Here is a 25,287-nt window from a genome sequence, read left to right on the forward strand (position 1 = left end):
CCTTCCAAGCCATCCTAAACACAAAGCTTTCTAAACCACAGGCTTATGTGGGATAAGCAATGATCTGGCCCCGACTATGGTATCTCCTCCAGAACTAGCATGTTAACACTGGAAAGGAAAAGGAAAGATGGATGAGAGACACTGTGGTAAGCGTGGCTGAAATGTGTTCCCTTAATGGACATGGAAGAAGGAGACGAAGCAGTAAAAAAGCCATTCTTAAGATACCTAAGGTAAAAGGAACTACCCGGCTTTATAAAGGGCTGCATGAGCATATGTGTGGCATTATTACTCTCAAGTGACTATATACCTATAGAGCATTAGCAAGAAGTTAATGTCAGCAAGACCCTACATCTTAAGTGGTGTTAGGCATGAATATTTTATCCAAAAGATAAAGCCAACATTTAAAAAGTGATTATGAAGTATCAATGAAGAATATAGACATATATGCGGCACTTGCCAACTAACATTTTCCCTTATGATATGAGGCAAGACATGCACAAAATTCAAACATCATGCTTGCCAGATTTTTATATTAGAAAAATTTAAGACCAGATTGTAAAGACTACATGGAACTTAATATATTCATGTCGCCTTTGTTCATATGGGGTGAGGGACACTGATTTACGCCCCAATTAAAGAGGGATGAGAACTCCTCTGGCCTTGAGCACCGTTCCCTCTGACAACTCTGAAAGCCTGCCCATGTTCCATTTAAAAAGGTATCAAATGACACTGAAAGGGTGGGAAGTAGGCGAGCAAGTGAATCACTCATCACAGAGATGACTTGAGGGTCATACCAATACTGAATCTTAGAGTCAATAAACAAATCCTATAAAGAAAATTAACTGCAGATTTCCTTTCAATCATGTATGATTTATAACTGTCATAACACTTTTAAAGTTATTGTTAGAGAGAAGCATTATTAGAATAACTTTATCTTCACCTGCATTTGAAATAGATGGGGAAGAGTCTAAATTAGTTAAGCGCTAACAGTTTAGGTGAGCAGAACATCCTATTTAGGGTGTGACTGTGCACCACACAACTGTCCAATGGCACTCTAACCGGGCTGCTCAGCTAATCTGCACACCTGCCTATGCCTTTCCCTCGGCTCCTCTTCATCTGCTTCCTCCTACCACAGAGTACCTGACCTTGATTCCTGCCCAAGAATCCATTTGTAACAATGATGGCAACAACCTGTTTAATAAACGGCATTCAAGAAGTGAATTCCCAATGGCTGTGTGTTTCTGTAAATTTTAAAGAATCTGATCGTTGTAAAAAGCCTCATAAGTTATTTTACCCTTCTATAATATTTTTAAGTCTCTGCAGCAGGATAAAAGGGAATAGCTTCCCTTACGTCACAGAATGAAAAGAACAGAGAAAAAGACAGGCAGAAAGAGTGAGGGGGAAGGGTAAGAGAAAGGAAAAAACATGAATGAGAAAAAGCCAGGGGAATTAGGGGCTGGGTTTTCTACAGTCCAGCATTTGTCTCCATGAGTCCACTTTAATGGGTTCCAGGTGCATTCTGGGCTAAGCCGGCCAGCCTTCCTCACTGTAAGGTCATGAGAAGAAAACCTGATCTTTTTACTCACAGGGCTGTGGCTCCACATGTTGAGGCCCAGCTACATCCTCCCGGCTTTTGATTCTCAGTCTTAAATTGCAATTTTGAGAAGTAAAAAACCCGAGAAACAGCTGCAGAGAACTGCATTTGAAGCCCAGCAGGCAACGCTGAGCAAGGCAGGCACACTCCTCATTTTCATACGTACAGCAATGAAACTGGTTAATTTCAATATGCTGGAGATTTTTCTTTTTTCCTCTCTTTATATTTTATAATTATATTTTATTTTTGCAAATGCACCCTCAGATGACACCATCCAGAAGTTTGCAATCACAGGCAAGAATTTAATACTCAGTAAAAACACAATTACTTCTCTGTCCAAAAGTTCAACTTTCTTTGTTTCCCTCACCAGTTCTCCTGATTTCCTGTAGCTAACTGGCTCCAGTGCAAGAGTGAAGTAATTTCTTTCCTCTGTGATTTATTTTCTGTCTGATGATAAGTAAGGAAAAATACTATAAAGAAAGAGAGAACTAATGAGTCACAACAAATACTTTTCAAAAACACAACTCCAGAGTGACAACATAGGTAAAATGGAGTACTGTGTGCCAAGAAACTTAGCAAGAATAAAGTTATATATTCGTACCTATTTCTGTGTAATAATAACAAACTTTTTAGTAAAACTATGTGCCAGGCACATAATGCTACGAGCTTTATATGCATTACTTCATTCAATCCTTGGGATGACCTTGTGTGGGAGGAATAATCCAAATTTTACAGATGAAGAACCAAGTTTACAGAGTGTAAGGAACCTGTCAAAGGACATGTGGCTATCACAATGGCAGAGCCAAGATGCAAGGACAGATCCAAAGGCCACTGGGGCAGATCTGTTCCTCAGGGTTTACAAATTAAGACAAGGAGCTGCAAAAAGCCTGCTGCTTGGAAATGGATGCTGGATAATTCTATGTTATCAACCAGGGCTTGAACAGTAAGTGCTCTCAGTTACAATCCTATCCTAAATCTCTTTTAAATGCATTCATTCATCTTCCCATATTATTAAGTGAAATATGGTAAACTTAACTGCACCTTTCTTAAGTGATTTAGGATCTGTAGTGTTTTCCAATAATTATTTGAGTACATTTTGTTTGTTTTGTTTTTAGCTCTGGAAAATCACTAAGAATTTGCTGAGGAGTGTAATCTTAAGCTCATAGCAACCCATCTACCAAGAGCTTGGCTAAGACAATGTATACGGATGCTGCCTGGTGGACATGCAGCCATTTCATTTTTCTACACATACAAAATCTACCAAAGGATTAAGCTACATTAGGAAAAAAGTGGCCTGGGCTAACCCATATATCCATCCTTTTCACCACCCCCACTCCCTCCCTGATCAAGGTTTTAGTAAACTTTGCTTTGGAGATCCTCTATCGAGGGATACACATATGAGCAAAAGAGGCATGGTCCCACTCTCAGGTCAGTCTGGTGTAAAGAAATAACACTGTGAAATTCATCATACATGCACTGCAAGGATGAGAAGGCTGCGAGGGTTCTTCATAAAAGCCCTATGGGAAACTTCCTTCTGATCCTTGGGCCAAGAGTAGTCAGTTCTACAGAGTAACCGATCCCATGGTCACTGTAAACTTCAAAACTGACTAAGCCTACTGTCTTTGCTGCTAAAACCAACCAACCAACAAACAAATAAAACCTCTCAGTGTCCACTTGTGGCCCACTCATGGTGCGTTTCAGATGCCTTTTAGCAATTGTCGCATTCCTTGTCTAGTCAATGTCTCCAGTCTTTCCCCTCTCTTTTCTCTCTCAGCTACTTCTAATTTGAAGCATAGTATTTTACGCTTCCTTAACCTTCTAGGGGAAAAGTTATAGTAGAAATAAGTCATGAGAATTTCAGAAAAGTAGAATAATATGTGCTGACCCCCCAAAATCCTGAAAACTGATTTTTTAAAAATCCATTTTAAATCTCTACTAAGCACTGTTTTCATTATTTTCCTACCTTATCATTTAGGCTCTTGAGAAAAGAAAACTGATGGATGATTTTCAGTTATTTAAAATTCTGCTGGTTTTTTTTTTCAACTATCTAAGGATTGAATGCAGAAAGCAACCATTAATAATGAGGATAGCCCCCTATGCCAATTGGCATATACAGAACTTGTACGTTTTATATCGAGGTGATACTATTTCAAAAATAGTGAACTCACTTTAAGTATGAGAAAATATTTCCATTGTTTCCAGCCCTAGATTTATGATCTTAGTTCATTAACGCTTTCTAAAAGTAGTGCATGTTAAGTTCTAATAAAGCTTTTATATAACACAGAGCCAACTGCAACTTAAATTCTAGCTTTCATTTGGAAGGCAAGATTTATAGAGGGAAAAAGACTTAATTAAAAGGGTAAAAACAAAGACATTATTGGTGATATCTTTGGCATTGTAATTTTTAAATTAATACTATTTTGCCATTATATATTGGATTAAAATAATGTATTTTTATATTTTATTTTATTTTATTTATTTATTTTTTTGAGACGGAGTCTCGCTCTGTCGCCCAGGCTGGAGTGCAGTGGCCGGATCTCAGCTCACTGCAAGCTCCGCCTCCTGGGTTCACGCCATTCTCCTGCCTCAGCCTCCCGAGTAGCTGGGACTACAGGCGCCCGCCACCTCACCCGGCTAATTTTTTGTATTTTTTAGTAGAGACGGGGTTTCACCGTGTTAGCCAGCATGGTCTCGATCTCCTGACCTCGTGATCTGCCCGTCTCGGCCTCCCAAAGTGCTGGGATTACAGGCTTGAGCCACCGCGCCCGGCCTGTATTTTATTTTTAAAACTAAGTTCAGCACAAGCTTAAATTACTCGGTTACTTTTACTGTAATGAAGAATGTATGTTCCCTAGCAAAAGGGAGAGAAACGGGGGAGGGCTTCTGAGAGAGGATGCAAGCACCTCTGAAAAAGCAGATATAGAACATAGATTAGTCTCATCATTCTGCGGTGCCCAATCGTCTGGATACTCAGAGACACACACAATAAAAATGCATGCTGTTATTTTTCAACCACCAGTATCATTATAAATCTATGAGATTCCTGTTTTACTTTGTAGGATATTAGACGGACAGAGTACATTGAATATTTTCCATTTAACCTTTCTTCTTCAGGATGCTTAAGTGAATCTATAGATGTGAACTTTAACCTCTTTATTTACTAGATAGTCAAATAATATGAACCCCATTAATAAATCTGTATGCATGTATATCTCATAGGTACTTCTTTTTAATACCAGACAAATGACATATCATTGTTACTTTCCCCTAAACCTTCCTCATTGGTGTTAACATTAGATTCTTGTATACATTTTAAAAAGGGCCCAGGGGAGCATCAACGAAAGTTTTAATGGAACAAACCCAACGGGAAAATTTTATGAGTTAAACAGATGTTCTAGTTTTGAGAGCAATTAAGATTAGTAAAATCCCAAAGGATACTATTTCCTTGGAGCCTACATATACCAAATTACAACCAAATAGGGTCTAAGTACTAGGTAGATAAAATAACAGCATCAATAATTACCATTATTGTCATTATTCTCATTTACCGAGGGCTTACTATGTGACAAGAACTGTGCTAAGTACTTTACATTGATTATTGCACTTAATCCTCCTAGCAACCCTATAAGGTAGATAGAGTTGTTACTGCCACATTATACATCAGGACACTAATGCTCACACAAATTAAGAAAATTAATCTGAAAAGTTAATTAACTAAGAGAATTAACACAGCTGAAGAGTGAGGGAGCTGGGATTCAAAGGCAGTGTGACTCCAGAGTTGGTGCTTTTCTACCACACTAGAGTGCAGCATGATACAAATGTTTAAGTCATGAATGAAAACTCCTTAGTGTGTGGAAATGATCCACACACTCAATTCTAAGCAGAGAAAATACTCCTAGCTGAGGCTTTAAGAACCCAATGTTTGCAACCTTTGCCCTAGGTAAACATTATAAAATTACTGGGCTATTTCTTCATCTTTGAATCCCCAGCACCTTAGCACAGTGCATGATACACAGTAGATGCTCAATAAATGTTTGTTGATCAAATGAATCAGTGAATGAACATAATTTAGTAACCGGCTTTCAAAAGAGTAGAAATGCTCTTCAAAGAAAATGGCAAATGCATGCAGCCTGATGAAGCTATTGTAGAAAGTTGTTTTTTTTTTTTTTTTTTTTTACTTTCATAATATTAATTATTGATCTCTTCTGTAAATAACAGCTAGTTTTTTGGGTTTTTTTCTGAAATCAAATATAGGTGAACTACATCCTAAGATAATGATAACACTCATTGTATACTTCTTGGTATGTAGTGAGGACATGATTTAATGGAGCAATTAAAACAGAGGTAGTTGAACTATAAAATCACTGAACATTGTTTTAAATTATTACAACACATAATTGTGTTGTAATTGTGCTCAATCACAAATCTAAATTAAAGTTTAAAAGTCTAAGGGTTGGGTGTGGTAGTTTTTAAGAAGTTAAAATTTCTGTGAAGTCATTACACAACACAACTTAATAATAGTACCTGCCAAAACAAAATGCTCAAGTAGCTCAACTTTCTAATTCAAGATCACTTTTGGAACTAGAAACCAGATGTAAGCGTAAATTCTCAAGATTTTACCTTGAAGGTCAAGAGAAAGAAGTCAACTGTTCAGCTCTATTAAGTCAAAAATTGGCTTTTAGTTTACTAGATAATGGCCTAGAGTTATACCTATTTCTATCAATATTGCCATGAATAAAGTGCTAGACTCCTAGTAAATTTCTATACACCTCCAGGGATCAATAAATCTGCACTTGTGGAAATTATGTAAAAATTATATTTCTTTTAAGTTATTTATTTCTCTTATCATAGAAGGAGTCTCATCCTAATGGCAGCATTCATTCACTGGTATTTACATACCTGAATATTTTACATTATAATGAGAAAATTATACTAGTCTTGTACAATTCTCATAATGTTACTGTATTGTGCTAAACAATCTCCATCAAAAATGGTATTTCACCATCCATTACTTTCTTGTGAGATTAAATACATGGTTCTCTATAGGTACTATCTCTGGAATATTTACATCGATTTCTTAATTTGCCAAAATCCACTTATCTAAAACAAAAAGGACTTTAAAGAGAAAGTACCCTTCTAGATGACAAAGGTTTCCTTCTAAATAATGTCAATATGGTTGCCATTTTAAACTAAGTAATTGAACAAATCAATTAGTGGGTTACTGTAGCATTTGATAATGTAATCTGGTAATTCAAATATCAGAAAAGTTTTCATACATCTTTTCTTTCTTGGCGTCAAGAATAGAATAAGATCAGTTAATATCAGTCAAAGTCAGAAACAACTACATACGTGGCTAAGCTTTGAAATAAATCAAATAAAAAATTCTTTTCAATCTACAATATTGTAAACTTCAAAATGACTACATATACTTAGCAACAGGCCTAAAATATCAGCTCCGATATGGATCTAATGCCAACTCTTGCCTAATACTTTTCATTACAAAATTCCAGAAATTTATTGGAAAGCTTGCAAACCACCATCCTTCACCCTTGTGATATGTTAAGATGTAATTCATCAAAGTATTAGGTGCATTCACAGATTTTTCTAAGCATTTAAAATGAGCTCTCTCTAGTCCTATGACAAGAGGCAGCTTACATAATTTTTAAAAGCATATTTCATACAATCTATAAATTCTTTTATTGCAACTGAACCATAAATATATAATTAAAAACTGCATGAGTAAAAACATCTGTAGAATCCCTTGTTTAATCAACTCATCACATATCTGTTTGGAAGCATATGAAGCATTAATTATAAATTAATAAAATAAAATTAAGCTAATCAAAAAGACAGGAATTTGTTCTCAAATCTTAAAACTTCTGAAACTAAATTATTATGTAATTAGAATTCCTCACACAATTACACAATAATGTTGGTTTTCCTACAGGTCTCAGAAATCTGCTGGTTATTGGAGGGGATGTGTTTATAAATTGCCAGTCAGTCCCACCCCATTCACCTTTAGTTCCTTACGATCATAAAATGCAAGTAAGTCTTAATTACTAGAAATGTCTTGCTGAAAAAAGTTTTAACCACTTGGGGTCAATCAAACCTAACACCAGATGATAGTAATATATGCATGTTGAATATGGAGGAAAGAATTCTCAACAATCAAAATGATACTCTTTAATCAATTCCGCAAATTAGTTTTTCTTTAGATTAGGCTGCATCTAAATATTTTCCCTCTAACTTTAAACATGGAAGTTACTACATCTTTTGAAACTAAGGGCCATTCATAAGACTGGCAACACAAATAACACCTTCCTCCACACACATACACAAAGAGGTATATGAAGATCTGGCCTCTGAGATTTCATATGGATTTGTTTCTTTCTAATGCAGAGTTACTACAGTAAGAAGAAAAAGACAAAAATCTACCAACTAGGCTGCGCTGCCATCCTCTCCATGTAGTCTTTGGCCATGTCTCGGGCTTCAATGTTCTCAGGATACAGCACACAAAACATTGCCAAGGCACCTAAGTTGTTTCCATAAATTTCATTCCAGCGGGCACTGTAGTCCTTGGGATCCCAGGGAGGGAGGTATTCCAAGGGGCTGGACAGCATTGTGTGCACAGCCTCCGTGAGGCGGGCTGCAATGTGCTCGTGCGAGCTGGCAGCCCTGCGCTGCAGCTCCACCACTTCTGCCCTGGAGAAGTACAGCATGGGATGGCTGTCATAGTTGGCATTGGTGAAGGGAATCATGACTTCTGGGTTCTCGTCGGTGATGTAGGCTGACACAAAGCGAAGCAAATATATGAAAAACACACTGGGAGCCCCCCGTGTGTGAGTCCTCATCGTGGCATCAGATCTCCAAATCTCCAAGGCAGCCAAACCATCTTCGAAAGATCCTACACGAGATAAAAAGGAAAAAAGCGTCTGTCAGCCAAGGGAACATGGCACAGGTGTGGAAACATATGAGAGGTAGAAACCATATTTGAAAATAAAGCTTATGAATTCAGATTTTTAAAAATATAGCAAAAAAATGTAATTAGGAAGAAAATAACTAAAACAAGTTCTGATTTTATAGAGTTAAACATACTACCTCAGAATTGTGTTCATTATGGAAAACAGAATTTTGGACTTAGGGAAAATGTATAATATTTGTTCAAGTAAGGAAAAAATTATTCTTGGTATTCTTCTCACATAGTATCATGAAAACAAATTAGACTGTATTTTTTTTTAGACATTAATACATAAACCACAATAACCAAAAGCTGGTAATGAACAATCATCTGGGAATCTGAGTAGACATTACAAAAAACCAGAAAATCCTGTATTTCTTACTACAGCCTCTTTCACTGTAACTTATCTCCTTTTCCTAACATTTCTGAACCAGGGATTAGGATCAATACATCTGTAAAACTGTAAGCAGACAAAATATTTTGAATAAGGTTAAATATCCTCTTTATGTGAGCAGAAGGTAGAAAGAGAGAAGACAAAGGCCATGTAACTATCTACCAAGCCCCTGTATTTCCTCAGCTGACATCAGCAAGCACGTATTAAAGACCAAACACAGCGCCACTGGGACCAGCAACTGACATGCCTTCATTCAGAGAATAAAATCCCAGAATTAAAAGGCTGAAATAACATGGGTGCATTTTCCCCTTATTATCTGAAACTACTGTCTACTTTTTCATTTGGCATATGGGATTTTGGTGTCATTCAATAAGTGAGAAATGTAAACAAAGTTCACATATTTTCTTAACTACTTGATTTTTCTTCAAAGCCCCTTTTTTCAGTGGCAGATTTGTGCACTGGTTAAAAGAACGTCTTTCAAATGTAGAAACACTAAAAAAAAAAAAAAAAAAAAAAAATCCCCAAAACCTCAGCCTAGTCAATGTCCCACATCTGGGATAAAGCAGGCAGAAAATCCCCCAGAGGAGAGTCAGGGAATTCTTAAAATTCTTAAGAGGGGAAAGGTTATAGAAAGCAGACCAGAAAAAGACAGTTTTATGTAAATAATGAACAGTGGTTTTCAATTATTAAAGGGAGAAACTGATGGTGGAAAATCAACCTCCCAAGCTGAACACAAACTGTTTTTCCAAGGAAAAACTGCCTCATCATATTCAGAAGGAGAAAAACTAGTAATTTAACAGATACGGAAGATCAATCTACATTTTCAACTTGCTGTGTGTGTTTCCACGAAAAAGGCAATGAGGCATCATTTGAGGGTGCTACCTTATTCTGGAGTTTTTCATATTTCTACATATATGTGAAACTCAATGGCAGTGGTTTCGTAAAACGTTTCACATTTATTTCAAGAGCAGAACTTCTGATGAGTAAAAAATTAATATAGCCATACTAAATAAAACATATGAAATAGAAATAACTCTTGGACTCTGCCAGTATTATGTCTAGCACCCAAAGTCTCAAGGCGGCTGGCAGGCTGGATCCTTCAAGGTCAGAGATCCAGCCAAAAGAAATAGTCCTCTGTGGTTATGCCTGAGGAGGGGTGTGGTCTCTGGCAGCACAGAGAAATGGCTGGGTCTGAGGTAATGCTCAGTTCCCCCCAGGGGCTTATTCCTTGCTCCATTTAGAGAACAATATACCGGACAGGCACGGTGGCTCATGTCTGTAATCCCAGGACTTTGGGAGGCGGAGGCGGGCAGATCACTTGAGGTCAGGAGTTGAAGACCATCCTGGCCAACATGGCGAAACCCCGTCTCTACTAAAAATACAAAACTTAGCCGGGCGTGAGTGGGGGGTGCCTGTAATCCCAGCTACACTGGAGGTTGATGCAGGAATCACTTGAACCCGGGAGGCGGAGGTTGCAGTGAGCCGAGATCCGCCACTGCACTCCAGGCTGGGTGACAGAGGGAAACTCTATCTCAAAAAAAAAAGAAAGAGAATAATATACTGCTAACAATTAAAAAAAAAAAAAATCCTGTATATATTAAGTCCCTAAAATTCTAAGTCTGAATGCTTTCATCAATGCAATCAGCACTGTGGGGGTTTTAGACACTTTCTCCTTTAATTGAACCCCTCCCCACACCCAACATACATGCAATGAAAGATCCCTCAACTACTGGCTTTTGAATGTGTGGGAGCTCAGGTGGATAGCGGAGTGGCTCCGGCTATGAGCATATGGGTAAGTAGGTATTAATATATGGAAACTAGAAATTTTCCATCTCACATTCTGTACAAACTTCCTCAAACGTGGGTAAGGTTAATTCATCATGTTCTTTCTCCTCCCCTGTGCAACCACACTCCCACCCAGGCACAGAATCACTGTAAATTCAGGACTGCTCCAAAGAGTCCGTCACACTGCGGGGCCTACATGCCTAACTCAGCAAAACTCACAATATGACCCCTGCCACTTCTGCCACAGTGCTTCCAGTTACGTAGGATATGCCCGAATATATTTAAACCAGAAAAGCTGATCCTGAAGCATAGAACCTCATTAAGATGTTGTTTTGGGAAGGATGCCATCTCAACATGCCAACTGTTATTGAAGGTTCTGTAGCTATTACTTCGAACTCGTGCAAGGGAGTCAGAGCAGCAAAGTTGTGCATTACTGTACATTTAAAATATTAATTTTGGTCAGAATACCACGTTAGCCAATGCAGAACCCACAGAGATTCTGCAGAACAATCATCTGTGAAGACTGAGGAGAAAGAACCGTGGCATTCTCAATACCACAAATGGTGTACTACCTTCCCCATGCCCCACTCAGTGTGCCCAGCCCCCAATGCTCTCCCAGCTATTAAGGCTTTTGTTGATTCACCCAAAGAGTTGATCTCTCCTGTATCTGACACATACCTATATCACACTGGACTATTTCGGTTGTTTACATGCAATGCCTCACAGAAGGTGGGAACCTTCTTCCTCTATGTATCATGGAGCTTAGCACTGAATCTGGCATTTAAAAGGCAGCATGCTGGCTGCGCTGAACTAAACCCCTGGACTTAGGAGTTGGTAGAGCAGACCTCATCACTAAAATAAGCATGGAGAAACTTTGTTCCCCCTTATTTAAAGCCAAGGCAAGTTTAGAACTTTCCAGAAAAAAGTCCCTCTAGGAAACTAATGGGAGAAAACACGTATGAAGTCTAGAAACTTATGTAGCCTAAAAACTATCCACTAGTTTAAAAAGAAAAGAAATTAAACCTAACTAAACTGTAACCCAAACTTGTTTTAGGCTGGTAACCTAAAAGAGGAAGTAATACCCATCCATCATTTTAAATCTGTCTAGAAAATTTCACTGAAAAATCTCTATTTCCAGTCATTGAGTTTTCTCTTTGACCTTCCACTCTAGACATTGTGTGTGCTCACTGTACAAAGCGCCAAAATTAAAGGAAAGGAATATTTCAAGATAATTTTAGGTGGATCAAAAATGGACAGGCTTTATGTTAATTTTATGTACTTATTTTCATGTACATTATGAAAAACTATACCACATCAAACCTGAGATTTCAACAGATACGCAAAACTCCTGTTTAAAATATATTTAAATTTAAAAGTTAAAAAAAAGCAAATGAATATGGCAAAAATTGTTGAAAGTAGTACCCAAATAACTATAGTTTGAGAAATGCCAAAAATGCTTACTGAAACAAAGGGCATTAAAGGCTAATGAGTTTACAGAGATGATCAGCCTCAACTCTCCCACTTTCAACACTATGAAACAAACACAAACACAAACACAAACACACACACTACCTTGAAATGTGCCTTCTGTCCTGGAGAAATAAGTCTGAACTTTGAGATGTTTGTGGATGATCTCTCAAGCTATTCACCCTCTATTTCATTATGTTTCAGAGACAGCAGAGCACTTCTAGCCCCTTTAAATCTTTAAGTTTCACTTGGCCCAGTTCAAGGGCATAGCATTTTCAACATGGAAAAATTACCAGTGACTCTCAGCAGCTGATGCTACTAATAAGTAGCTTATCTACAATTCAATTCTCAGGCTATTTCTGAATAATTCTATTGAGCATCATGTCCTCTGAAATTCTTTTTCCTCTTCTAACTCTACAACTTTCATGATCCACCTTTTCTTCCCATTCATTTGTCTTATGCCACACAACTTGGATAGTAAAACAGTCCTAAATCTATGAGGTAGGAGGATCAGTTGAGGTCAGGAGTTTGAGACCAGCCTGGTCAACATAGTGAGACTCCATACCCACAAAAATAAAATAAAATAAAATAATAAAAAAATTAGCCAGATGTGGTGGCATGTGCCTGTAGTTCCAGCTACTCGGGAGGCTGAAGCAGGAGGATTGCTTGAGCCCAGGAGTTCAAGGCTGCAGTGAGCTATAATTGTGCCACTGCACTTCAGCCTGGGTGACACAGTGAGACCTTGTCTTTAAAAAAAAAAAAAAATCACGCTGTTACTGCTATAATTCAGTTAGCAATTTGATCATCTCTCTGCCTATATATATTCAGCAGTCCAAGTTTAGCATTACGTGTAGGCCAAGCCACATGAATTATGAATTATAATTACCTTAAGCAGATCTTCGTAAAGCAACAATAGGCCCCAAATTATTTTGCTTTAATTCTGGTTCCAATAATCCACTGCAGCTATTATGATTCAGCAGTCACACAGAAAAACTTTGTTTCTGTGATCCTAAATGCTTTTACATATTTGATCTTTTACTCTTCAATAACTTAATATAGCAAAATAGTATTATTTGTTCCACAATAAATTTCAGAGAAAGAACTAGAACTTGCACCTCCTAAATCCTAAGCCAAGATTCTTTCCTTTAACCAAACTAATTTGTGAGAATGTTCAATAACATTAAAAGTTCCATTTTTTTTTGCCATCTTTACACAAAGAAAGCACAGACGAGTACGCTGAGAAGAAAAAACTGAACATTAAACTAGTACATCGAGTTTCAAAAAAGATGTGGGTTTCAAATGATCTGGGACTGTTTATAGAATGAAACAAATGGTAGTACAAAAGTTCTTTCAATTCCACAGGTTTTAGAAAACAGAGAAATTACAAGGATGGAAGAAAGAAATCACCCTGTAGAAAGTAAAACATGCTCCAAATCAAGAGGGATTAAAAAACCCTTTTATAATATGTGCCAAATCTGAGGAACACAACATAATGATTAACAGTATGGGGTATGGAGTTGGGCAGACAAGAGCATAAATCTCAACTCTGCGGCCTCCTAGCTTTGATCAACTGACATCCCCTCTCAAAACCTCCCTTCTGTCATCCATAAAATGAAATATGCTTCATGGGGTGATCAGATATGTGTGATGCACTTAGCCTAGAACCTGACATGAAGAGCTCAATAATATTTATAAAAAGGAAGATGTTTCAGACCTGCAAGATTATATTAACCTATTGATAAAATATTTTATTTGAAAGAAACTAAATCTTCGCACTTTACAGGCAAAATATAAGAACCACAGATGTTAACTGACTAGGGCCAGATCATACTGCTTATTAGATACTTAGCTGAAATTGGAACACAATGCTTCTGACTCTTCAACACATCACTCATAGTAAGCTCATCACTCACAGGAAAGGAAAGCATATGACCCTTTAAATTTTTCAAGTATTTGTTAGAGGTTTTGCCCCAAAGAAAATAATAATAGATTAAATAAGCTATTATCTAAATTTTCTTCCCAAGGTCAGTAATTTAATTCTTCATACACTAAAGGCGACCACTTCTTACTATATTCTGTCGGGAGAAAGGCCTGCCGATCTAACAGTGGCTGGGAAACACAGTCTCTGACTAGAAAGCTGTTTCTTAGTAACACATTTATATTATGGAAGGAGTACATGGAAATTTAGGGGACACTTGCTGCCACTGCAAGGCGGATGGGTTAACCTCAGTCCAGGATCTGTTCCTGGCTCCATCACTGCCATCAGTATCTCAGCTGATCATCCTGGAGATGAGATGCTACTTAATGTTAAGCTTCCCCACCTCTCACATATGTAAAACCAGAATGTCAGCATATTCGTTTACCATCAAGCAGATTGGGAAATATTTTCTGGCTTCACAGGAAACCAACACAGGAAGTGAATTATTAGATAATTGCCTGGTGAACAAGCAAAGAATCAGAACAAAGGCGATGGGAAAGGCCCTGAGCTTGGGGGCAAGTCGACCAGTTAAGATCGCTACCATAACTTCATTTGAAGGAGGCTGCTGAAATTGCCAGCAGCCGTCACAGATGCCCTTGGGATATCATTAAAGACAAAATTTTAAAAACTGAATTGTAATCATATTTAGAAAGCAAGAGTGAAATGTACATCCCCTATAACTCCTGCCACCACACCTGCCAAGCTCAGCCAAAGAGCAGCTGCTCCAGTTTGCTCAACTTAATGGATGGGCCTCATAGTTAGTTACATGATTAGGAATAACCCCCACACTAGAACCAGTGTGCCCATATCTTTGAAGAGGCAGACCCGACAAATGAATGTTCCTGACGTTGTACCCTCTCCTGTGGAAAACAGGCAGACGTTGCCGAGGTTAGGCACTGTGACTCGCTTGCTCATGCTTCCGTTTAAGTCCAAGTTCCCCCCTCCTTCAGGCCTCCAGTGAAGTTTTAGGAAAACCTGATTGCCTGAGAACATTAGGATATACTAGACAGGGCTGCATTGCCTTCTCTGATCCATTTTAGGATTTAACTCTCAGAGAAACTTATTTCCAAGTGCCTTGGGAAACATCTTGCTGTGGTCTCACATACTACTTCACTGTTGCCACATATTTTAACTATAGTAATAAAATGCATATATTTTAAAAGGTCTCCTTACTTTTCTATTTCAGTTTTATTAATGCATAATTAAAATAATTTTTTGAAGAATGTTTCCTCAATACCAAAATAAAATCTTACATTTTCTTGGTAAATTTCTGTAGTGAAATAAATCTAACCTTATTCTTAAATATGTCAAATCCTAAGAAATCTATGGCTTTGGTACTGCACAATCATTCCCTAAAATTATACTCCCTGATGTTGTAAAGCCTGTGGACTCAGACAAAAAGGAAAAAATCTTAAAACCGAGAGCCCTGTTTTTTTTTGATATGGAGTCTTGCTCTGTTGCCTAGGCTGGAGTGCAGTGGAGCAATCTCAGCTCACGGCAAGCTCCGCCTCCCGGGTTCAGGCCATTCTCCTGCCTCAGCCTCCTGAGTAGCTGGGACTACAGGTGCCCGCCACCACGCCCAGCTAATATTTTGTATTTTTAGTAGAGATGGGGTTTCACTGTGTTAGCCAGGATGGTCTTGATCTCCTGACCTTGTGATCCACCCGCCTCAGCCTCCCAAAGTGCTGGGATTACAGGCGTGAGCCACCGTGCCCGGCCAAAAGTGAAAGCTCTTAATCAAAATCAAGAATACTTTTGCTCCCTAAAAGGTAATGTCCAAACAAAAATCCATAATATGAAATGATAGTATATGGACCCTCCAAGAATTTGCACACGCTGCCGAAGGAGTAATTAGAAACCTGAGGCCACACAGCAAAACCACACCATGTATAATAATGGTGTTCACTGCCTTCAAATACAACATTAAAAAAAACTTTAGGTCAGGCTTTTATTAACTTCAGCTCTGTACAGTCAAGGAATATTTCCATCATTGTCCCCTGAAAGGTTTTCATGAAGATACTACATTTTTTCATTAATGTGAAGCCCACTTTATTTGTTATACCAGTGGATGATAATTGTATAACTTCCTTATATTAGAATAATTCATGTAAAATATGTTTAAAATGCTCACAAACATTTTCTGATGTCAAGTCTGAAGGCTTCTCCTCCATCCACCAGAGACCACCTGAGTGAGAAATGTGGCTATCAAACTAAATTCATAATTTAGTGGTAGAGGTTAGCCTGGTGCATGTTACTACTAAACTGCAAACCATTAGTATCTAGCATTTCAGAGCGTGGCTATCATTTTATATGTAGAAAAAAAGTAAAATCTGTATTATTTTCATGGAGAAAAGGGAAACTAGGGTAGAGATATGAATGTACAAAAGTCACTTATGAGACTACTGGGGCATCCAATTTTGCTTACAGAAAGGCCAAAAGAAACAATGAAATGGTTATACTTTCTAAGATAAGCTATAAATAAATTCTAGTTTATCTAGCAGTCTAACAATTAAAAATCTTCTGATTAATATTCCTTTATTACAATTTTAGTTGATTTTAATGATGGTTTTAGAATACGCTATCAAAGTATTTTCAGAATTTTTTATTTTGATATTATTTTCAGAATAAGTTAATATTGAGCATAATTAAGTATATATTTTTAAGCTGAATCACTTAAAAAATTGTAATTTTTGCCTGTTATGCTTTGCAGTGCATTGTGATCCAGTATTAGAATATCAATTCCTTACCCAAGTTGGGGATAAGAATTTCTTATAAATACCAATCAATTCTACTATGTATTGAAAAGCTATTAAATCCAGGAATTATGGGCCAGGCACAGTGACTCATGCCTGTTATCCCAGCAGTTGGGAGGCTGGGGCAACTGGAGTGCTTGAGCCCAGGAGTTAGAGACCAGCCTGGGCAACATGGTGAAACCCTGTCTCTACAAAAAAATACAAAAATTATTTGGGCATTCTGGCGTGTACCTGGGGTCCCAGCTACTTGGGAGGCTGAGGTGGGAGGATAGCTCCAGGCTGGGAGGCAGAAGTTGCAGTGAGCCGAGATCGCCCCACTGCACTCCAGTCTGGGTGACAGGGTTAGACCCTGTCTCAAAAAAAAAAAAAAAAAATTAAATCCCAGAACTATGTTAGGCATTGAACATACAAAGTGGGCAAGAAAATCTATGCCTTCCCTAAATAACTATAGAATAAAAATATAAGAAAATTATGTCTCTGAGGTTTTTTTTTTTTTTTTAAACTGTAGTACTGTATTACTCTGCCTGAAAATAAACATGAATAGTCAGTCTCCCTTAGTCCAAAGCAATTTATTTAACCTACTGAACTTGGCCACTAAAGAAAATTTGCAATGTTTTTTTAAAAAGTTTCTCTGAAGAGTAAAAGATTTTCTGTAAGAGTCTGAAGGACAAGCTATGGCTCTCTCGGCAATAGCTTTAACCATGAAAACACTTTTGTGGCATTACTAACTAAAAAATAAAGTATAGAAAAGAGGATGAATAAAAATAATGAAGCCAACAGCTAAATCCCAACCCTATACAGTTTCAAATAACAGTTAAACTAAACCACAAAATGCTCCTGAAAACCAAAGTAAAATTTTTCTTCCTGCAGTAGATTCCTGAAGGCAGACTGGCGAGATGGTTAAGAGGGCTGGCATGAGGTCACAGTTGTTTGTCACTGTATGACTTTGGACAAGCTATCTAAACCTATTTCTTCATTTAAAATAAAATGCTATTTGTCTCACTGACTGGTTGGGAGATATTAAATGAGGTAGCACCTATAAAGCCCTCACCACTTCATAGTGAGTGTTAAAAAAAAAAAAAAAAAAAAAAAAAACGCTAGTTATCATTCATCTCAAAACACTATCAGTGGTTGAGAGTGCAAGCTGAAGCCAGACTTCCTGGGTTTGAATCCTAGCATCATCACATCCTTACCTACGTTCCTGTTTCCTCCTCTGTAAAATGGATAAAATAATAGTACCCCCCTCATAGGGTTTCTGTGAAGCTTAAATTAGCTGATATACTTAAAGCATTAAAATGGTGCCTAGGATTTAGAAAGTGCTCAATAAACAGTAGCAGCCATCATCATCTTCTCAATGAGAACATCGAGGTCAGTCCAACTGAAAGGAAGTGCACCATGACCCCAGGAGGAAACACTCACAAAACTATCATTCAGAGAATGCTATTTTAAAAATATGTACGATGCATTGTTTATTCTCAACCTTGCAGTCTCTTCAGGAGACTAAAAATATCAAATACTTTGAGAAATATAGAGTATTTGATGCCAAAAGGTTTCTTCTTCTTCCTGCTCAACTGCACATTTGTAACATTCAGGCTAAATATTCCAAGTAACCAAACAGATCTGAGGAAAAAAGCAATTACCAATCTACTTCTTCATCAAGCAAAGTCTATGTATAGATAAAGCTAACTGATTCACCATACTGATAAAAACATGTTTATACAGTCATGAAAAATTCTAAATGCAGAAATATAAGTACTGATGAAATGTAACAGATGAAAAAAATTACTTATAAAACTTAAATATAATTTTTTAAAATTTTGATATTTAATCAAAATACATTTTCCACTTTCCACAAATCCCAATGTGTATTATCTTTCAACTGGCAATGTAACTCCTTGAATCTGTAGATTAAATATCTTTAATTCTGTACCACCAATTCTCCCCCTTTGATTTGTACATATGTGACTTTTTTTCTTACCAGTTGTGATGGTTAATTTTATGTATCAACTTGACGAAATCATAGGGTACACAAATATTTGGTCAAACATCATTTCTGGATGTGTCTATGAGGGTATTTCCAGAGGAGACTAAACTGAGTAAAGCAGACTACCCTCCCAATGTGGGTGGGCCGAAACAGAACAAAAAGAGAGGGAAAAATTTCTGTCTGCCTAATTGCTGGGGTTGGAACATTGGTCTTCTCCTGTCCTTCGGCTGGGATTTACAACAACAGTGTTCCTAGTTCTCAGGCCTTTACATTCAGGCTGGACCTATTCCATGTGCTTTCTTGGATCTCCAGACTGCAGATGGCAGATTGTGGGACCTCTCAGCCTCCATAATTGCATGAGTCAATTCCCATAATCTAGCCAATTCTAGATATAGATAAACAGATGTAGGTGTAGACATGAATCTACTGGTTCTGTTTCTCTGGAGAACCCTAATACACTAATTAAAGCTGCTTAGGCCAAGCCCTTTTTCAAATTCCCGTTAGAAAAACCAAGCATCCCTTTCCTAGTGCTCACTCTCCAGAATCTCACCACCTAGGATAATACACCACACTCTTCCTCTTCCCTGACACTTTGGGAAGTTAGTTTCTGGGATACCATATTCATTCTCCTGCTTCTCTTAATACCTCTGTGGGAAATCCTTCTTATGCTTTTTTCCCAGAAAATTTTTACTGCTTAAAAAAAAAAAAAGAAAATTTTTACTGCTTTTACTGTACAAAGAATGTGTATTTCACTATCATATTTAATCCTCAAAATTATTTTATGGGTAATTTTGTTGGAAATAGATGAGGAAACTGAGATTTAGAATAGTGAAATAACTTACCCAGCGTTGTTCAATGAGTGGTCAGGTTTATTTTTGACTTCAGGTGTGTCTGAATCACAGTCAAGATTTTAGCCATTATGCCTCACTTCCTTTCTCCCTGGGGGCTGCCTGCAGTGTCTCAATCCTGGGACTTCCCGCAAGAATATGGCCACATGGCCACACGTGGTCGTTTGCTCACTCCCACCTCCTTCCTCGTAACCTGCTAAGGTGCTCATTTATACATCTAAAACTAAATTCTTCCAATCAGAACTTTCTTAACTTCTTCACTACATTTTGTCAAACCAATTATTTGGAAATCATCTTCATTTCTTCCTTGTCCTTTTCCTTCCACTTCCAATTTTCTCACCAAAGTCATGCTTTTTTTCCTAAGTACTGTTTCATTACTCTGCAGTTTTTCAACAGATTCCTGAGACTGTCCCAGAATTCAACATCAACCTCCAGGGTAACTTTCCTCCCTTTGACTTCTTTCCTGAATCCAATAAATATCACATACACTTGTGGGTTAGTTTCTCCATTCCTCTAGCCCTTTGTCTGCAAACTCCTATGGATAAGTCATGACATCGATTACAGATTTTCAGGGGAAGTGCCCCACAAAAAAAGTACTACTAACCTCACTTATGTAATCTAATCTGGTTCACTCATTTATGAATTTAGCTAAACCCTTCTTGACATTATGTGTATTTTTGGTATGTCCTTATATCATATCTTCTAGGATAAGGTACTGTAAGTTTACTCTCTAATAATAATAATGCTTCTAAGAAGCACTAATACAATGTTCAAGGATCTACTATGTTATATGGGAAAGGGTTATATTAGCAGACCTGAGTTGCTCAAACCATACACATTCCCAAGAGAAGTCTTCAGGACTGGCCCTTTACCAGCTCATGAGAGACGAGCCCTTGGAATATTCTGCCTGATAAAGAGTTTTTTATACACTCGAGGCCTTGGGTTACATGGCAGTAACAGTTTAGTTACCTAGGTGATTTATGATAAACTCCTATCTTTGCTCTGGAGAGGCTGGAGTCTTGAGTAGCTGAAGTCAGTCACACAATTGAACTACAATAAAAGCCCAGGACACCAAGGTTCAGGTGAGCTTCCCTGGCTAGCAATGCTTTGCATGTGTTGGCACACATTGTTGCTGTGAGTACAACTCCAGTAGGAGTGGACACCTGGAAGCTTATGCCCGTTTTCTCCTGAGCTTTGTCCCATGTACCTTTGCCCTTTGGTAAGTTTAAACTGTATCCTTTGGCTGTGTTAAAACATAACCAGATGATAACAAATGTTGTAAGTCCTTCTAGTGAATTGCCAAGGCTGACAGTGGTCTTGGGGACTGCTTCCCCATCCATATGCCCTTTTTCTTCTTTTTAGTTAAATCATCTAAGTTCCTGTTAGAATTATGAGTGGCTTGCCATAATACTTTGTCCCATTATAAAAGAAAATGTGATACTTTCACCACATCTTTCTCTTTAGTCAACTTTTGCTATTTTTCTCTGACTTACACCCAGAAAAATGACTAAGAATATTGCTGTTGAAATAAAGGACAAAGCAGCATATACTGGACTGACACTTTTTTTAAAAGGCTTTGGGAATATTCCAAAAATGAAATATATGGATGGTATATTTGTATGTACTTATTTTGATTCTCACTTTGGTCTCACAGATGAAAACCTGTGAGTTCTTTGCCATTAAAATTCCGGCATACTTTTCAAACGTCCTCCCATAAATCATAACTCAGAATACCACAGACTTGGTTTGTAAAACAATGATACATAGATGTAGTGAACCCAAAGACGTAGGCACTGCCTTCTTAGACTTCCCCATCTCAGTTACTGGCAACCAATCCTGCCAGTAATTGGGACTCAACCCCACCCCCTCCTTTTCTCCCTTCCCTATTTCACTCTCCATATCCAAACTATCAGCATATTATGTTGGCTCTATTCCAAATCCGTCCAGAATCCAGCCACTTTCACCACCACCATACAGCCACACCATGTCTTGCCTGCAACAGTCTCCAAATTTGTCTGCCTGCCTTCACTCTTACCTCCCTAAAGTCATTCTCCACATAGGAGCCAGAGTGATCCTGTTCAATCCTAATTCAGAGTATGTCACTGCTCTGTTTAAAACACTCTAATGGCTTCCCACCTCATTCAGATAAGCATCAAAGTCCTAAGCATTGCTCTCAAGGCACTAAGCAGTCTGGCCATACTGCCTCTCTGCTTTCACGTCTGACTGTCCAGTCTCTCTCTCTGCCCCAGTCACACTGGCCTCTTTATTATTCCTGCACACACGAGGTGTGCTCCCTTCCCAGCACCTGTACATCTGTTCCCTCTGCCTCGAATGCTTACCCTAGGATATCCATGCGGCTTGCTCCCTCACCTCCCTTAAGTTTTTGCTCAAATATCACTTTCTCAGTGAGGTCCGCAATGACTACCTTATTTAAATGACATCATTACCACGTCCAACCATCACCATTCTCTAATTCCCTCCTGGGTTTTATTTTTCTTCATGGCACTTATGACCTTCTAATCTACTATATAATTTACTTATTTATTTTGTGTGCTTGGCTCTCCCATCTAGAATGTGAGCTTCAGGAAGGCACTTTGCTTTCTGCTACATCTCCAGCACCTGAAAGTGTACCTAGCATTTAGTAAACACTTAAAAAATATATATTAATTGGATAAATTTAACTGTGTCAAGATGTAAACTTTCAAATCCTCAGAGATAACTAAACATATAGTTATACAGCTACATAAATATAATTACATGAAAACAAACAATAAAAATGTGTGTAGGAAGACAAATCATACGGAGATAAATATATTACAATGTTTAAACTCTGAAGGTTACTCTGAGTGATTATCACAGAGTTTACTGAGAGCTGTGATCATGGCCAGTGCCTTCCCAGCCTCCCCCAAGGTACAAAGCTCCCATTAAGTCCACCTCAGGCTGCTAGGTGGCTTGCTTTACCCCTAACTTTCTTGCCATCCTATTATTAGCATGCCTAACTAACATGCCTCTAATCGCAGTCCACTGCCTGAACGTCTCTTGTTATTTCCTGACATTCCAAGGATAGTTTTCATGAGTCCTCTCTGGGTCTTTTTCTAAATGCCTCCTCAAAATTTTCGGCCCATCTTGCATGGGATTAGGCACCTTACACTCTCCCTAGTCTATCCATGTCCAGACCAGCCAAACCTTCCTTTCTGCTGAATGACGGTTTCTGTGCTGACTTTCATTTAGGTTGCTCTGTTTTGAAATTTAAAGTGATTCCCTCATGTCCCCATGTCTAATCACATTCCCAAGGATTGTAATTATTATTTAATGGTTTGGTATAAGGACTTGATTAGTGTTACTGTCTGCAAATTTAAAAAATCTTTCTGTACTATTAACTTTTATCTAGAGAATTCAAAAGAATACTCTCGAATTATTGTGTCTTCTACATCTATACCATTGCTATTATTTTCTGCTAAAAAAAACTTACTATGGCGTATATTTAAGTCTACGAAATGTTACTAGTCAGGAAATAATTTTTGAGGAAAAGCAAAGCTCTAGTAGACTGCTGGAGACTACATATACTATGTAGAGCAAGATAATAATTTCTGAATTGATGGCCATGGATACACAGGACAAATAACATGCTCCTGCAGAAATATTCCAACTCAGTTCCACATCTGTAAATTGGGGATAGAAATATCTATGTCCCAGGACTGTAAGAAAGATGAATGATAATATAAGCAAGGTGCCCAGAGCAATGACTGTCATATGAACGGTGCTTAATAGGTATGATTATTTAAAAAAATTAAAAACTCCAACTGAGGGCCTGAAATATGGCCAGGTATTTAATGTCCATGTCTGTGTGCACGTACAAGTTCATGAACATTTAGTGTGGCATCTATATCCTCATCTGGGTGAATAAGTTGTCCTTATTTCATTCTGTCTTAGCATCCTGCTCTGAGAGTGTTAGCCTCATTCTTGGCATCTCCTAATCTAGGCATATACTTCTCTCTTGCTTGCATACTTCTCTACCCAAACTTTCATACCCACCCTACCCATTTTTACCCCATATCTATTCACAGCCAGATTCCCCCTAGCTACTTCTCTTCTGATCAAACCTAATGGAATTCCTCTTTGTCCACGCTGGAAAAAAAATCTCCCTTTTATACTAAGCTTATTTTTCAAACTCTCTTCTTCTGCCTAGCCCTAAATGGATGTGAAAACTAGATGATCACCTGTCAGGTGATTCAGAATTTAAATAGGGTGTCAGGTGGTTCAGAATTTAAATAGGGTGTCAGGTGATTCAGAATTTGAATAGGGTGGGGTTGGGGAACACTTAAGATCCTTCCAAATTACAGATTTTATGAAATAACTGAGTCTTTCAACAACAACTTGTCTCCAGTTGTGCTCTCCCATGCAGGCCAAATCTCACATCCTACCAATTCACAAGCAACACGGAGACAGTCTCTTCAATTCCTGAGACAGCCTCGTTCTCTAAATGACTCTAGGTGTGACCCTCCCGGCACTTTTATCATTTGAAATCACCATTTGTCCATGTACTCTTTTAAATCTTCACCAGTAATTTCTATTGCTCTGGGGATATTTCTAACTTTCTCAGTGACTTAAGGAACCTTGATCCTATTTGTTCACTTACCTTAATTCCTACCATAAGCCTGGGGGTAGCGGGGGCATCAATTTATCTCTTGCCACACAGCTGCATACCTACTCACTTATCATCTGCAACTGATTCCTCAGTAAAATCCTTACCATTGATACTTCAAGAGTTTTGCCCCTTTCCACAAGCATTCAGTTCTTCCTTTGTCACCTATACATTTGGACAGTGACATATCCAAATTTAGAGAGAAGACAGAAAGTATGTGTTGTAAGTATAATGTCTCATTTATCTTAATACCCTTATCTCTATTCCTAGACAGAAATAAGTCACAGCGAATGTCTTGCTGGAAAGAAGGAAGAAAACAAAATATCCTTTCAGGAAACAGGGGCACACAAAATCCCAAAGTCCTTTATGGCATGTCCATTAATGTGGCTACGTAGGGAATGTGTAAGCCCAGGCAGAAAGGAGACAGAAGAGAAAACAAGCTCATTAACTGATTATCATATAAACCTACAGATTCTTCCTCTTTTCTACAATCCTTTTGGCATACCATGGCCATGTTATGGTAGGCTTGAAAGATCTGACTTACATTCTGTTATAGGTTAAATTTTGTTCCAAAAAAATTCGTATGTTGAAGTCCTAACCCCCAAACCTCTAAATGGTACCTTATTTGGAAAGAGGGTCATGCAGATTTAATTAGTTAAGATGAGGTCATACTGGAATAGGGCAGACCCCTACTCCAATATGACCAGTGTCTTTAAAGAGTGGAAATTTGGAGACACACACACACACACACACACACACAGAAAGCCATGTGAAGATGAATAATAGAGATTGGAGTGAAGCATCTACAAGATGGGCATGCCAAAGATTGTGAGAAGTCACCAGAAACTTGGTAAAAGGCTTAGTACAGGTTCTCCTTCATA

The 25,287-nt window shown here is 38.0% G+C and overlaps 1 protein-coding gene across 8 annotated transcripts in view; it reads right to left on the reverse strand.

Annotated features, from left to right (window-relative positions):
* Positions 1-25,287, reverse strand: part of DSE (dermatan sulfate epimerase) — a 182,992-nt gene that overhangs the window by 30,724 nt on the left and 126,981 nt on the right. For 7 of the 8 annotated variants that reach the window (XR_004184594.1, XM_031667728.1, XM_009206234.3 and 4 more), the window contains one exon: positions 8,030-8,498. Coding sequence is in view for 6 of the 8 variants with exons in the window: in XM_031667728.1 (XP_031523588.1) it covers positions 8,030-8,498 (469 nt within the window). In the remaining 2 variants the exon portion in view is untranslated. The remainder of the gene's footprint in view (positions 1-8,029; positions 8,499-25,287) is intronic. The other variant, XM_017958391.2, reaches the window with a different exon arrangement.

Source organism: Papio anubis, chromosome 6 (genome assembly GCF_008728515.1).
Source record: "Papio anubis isolate 15944 chromosome 6, Panubis1.0, whole genome shotgun sequence".
Taxonomy (NCBI): Eukaryota; Metazoa; Chordata; class Mammalia; order Primates; family Cercopithecidae; genus Papio; species Papio anubis.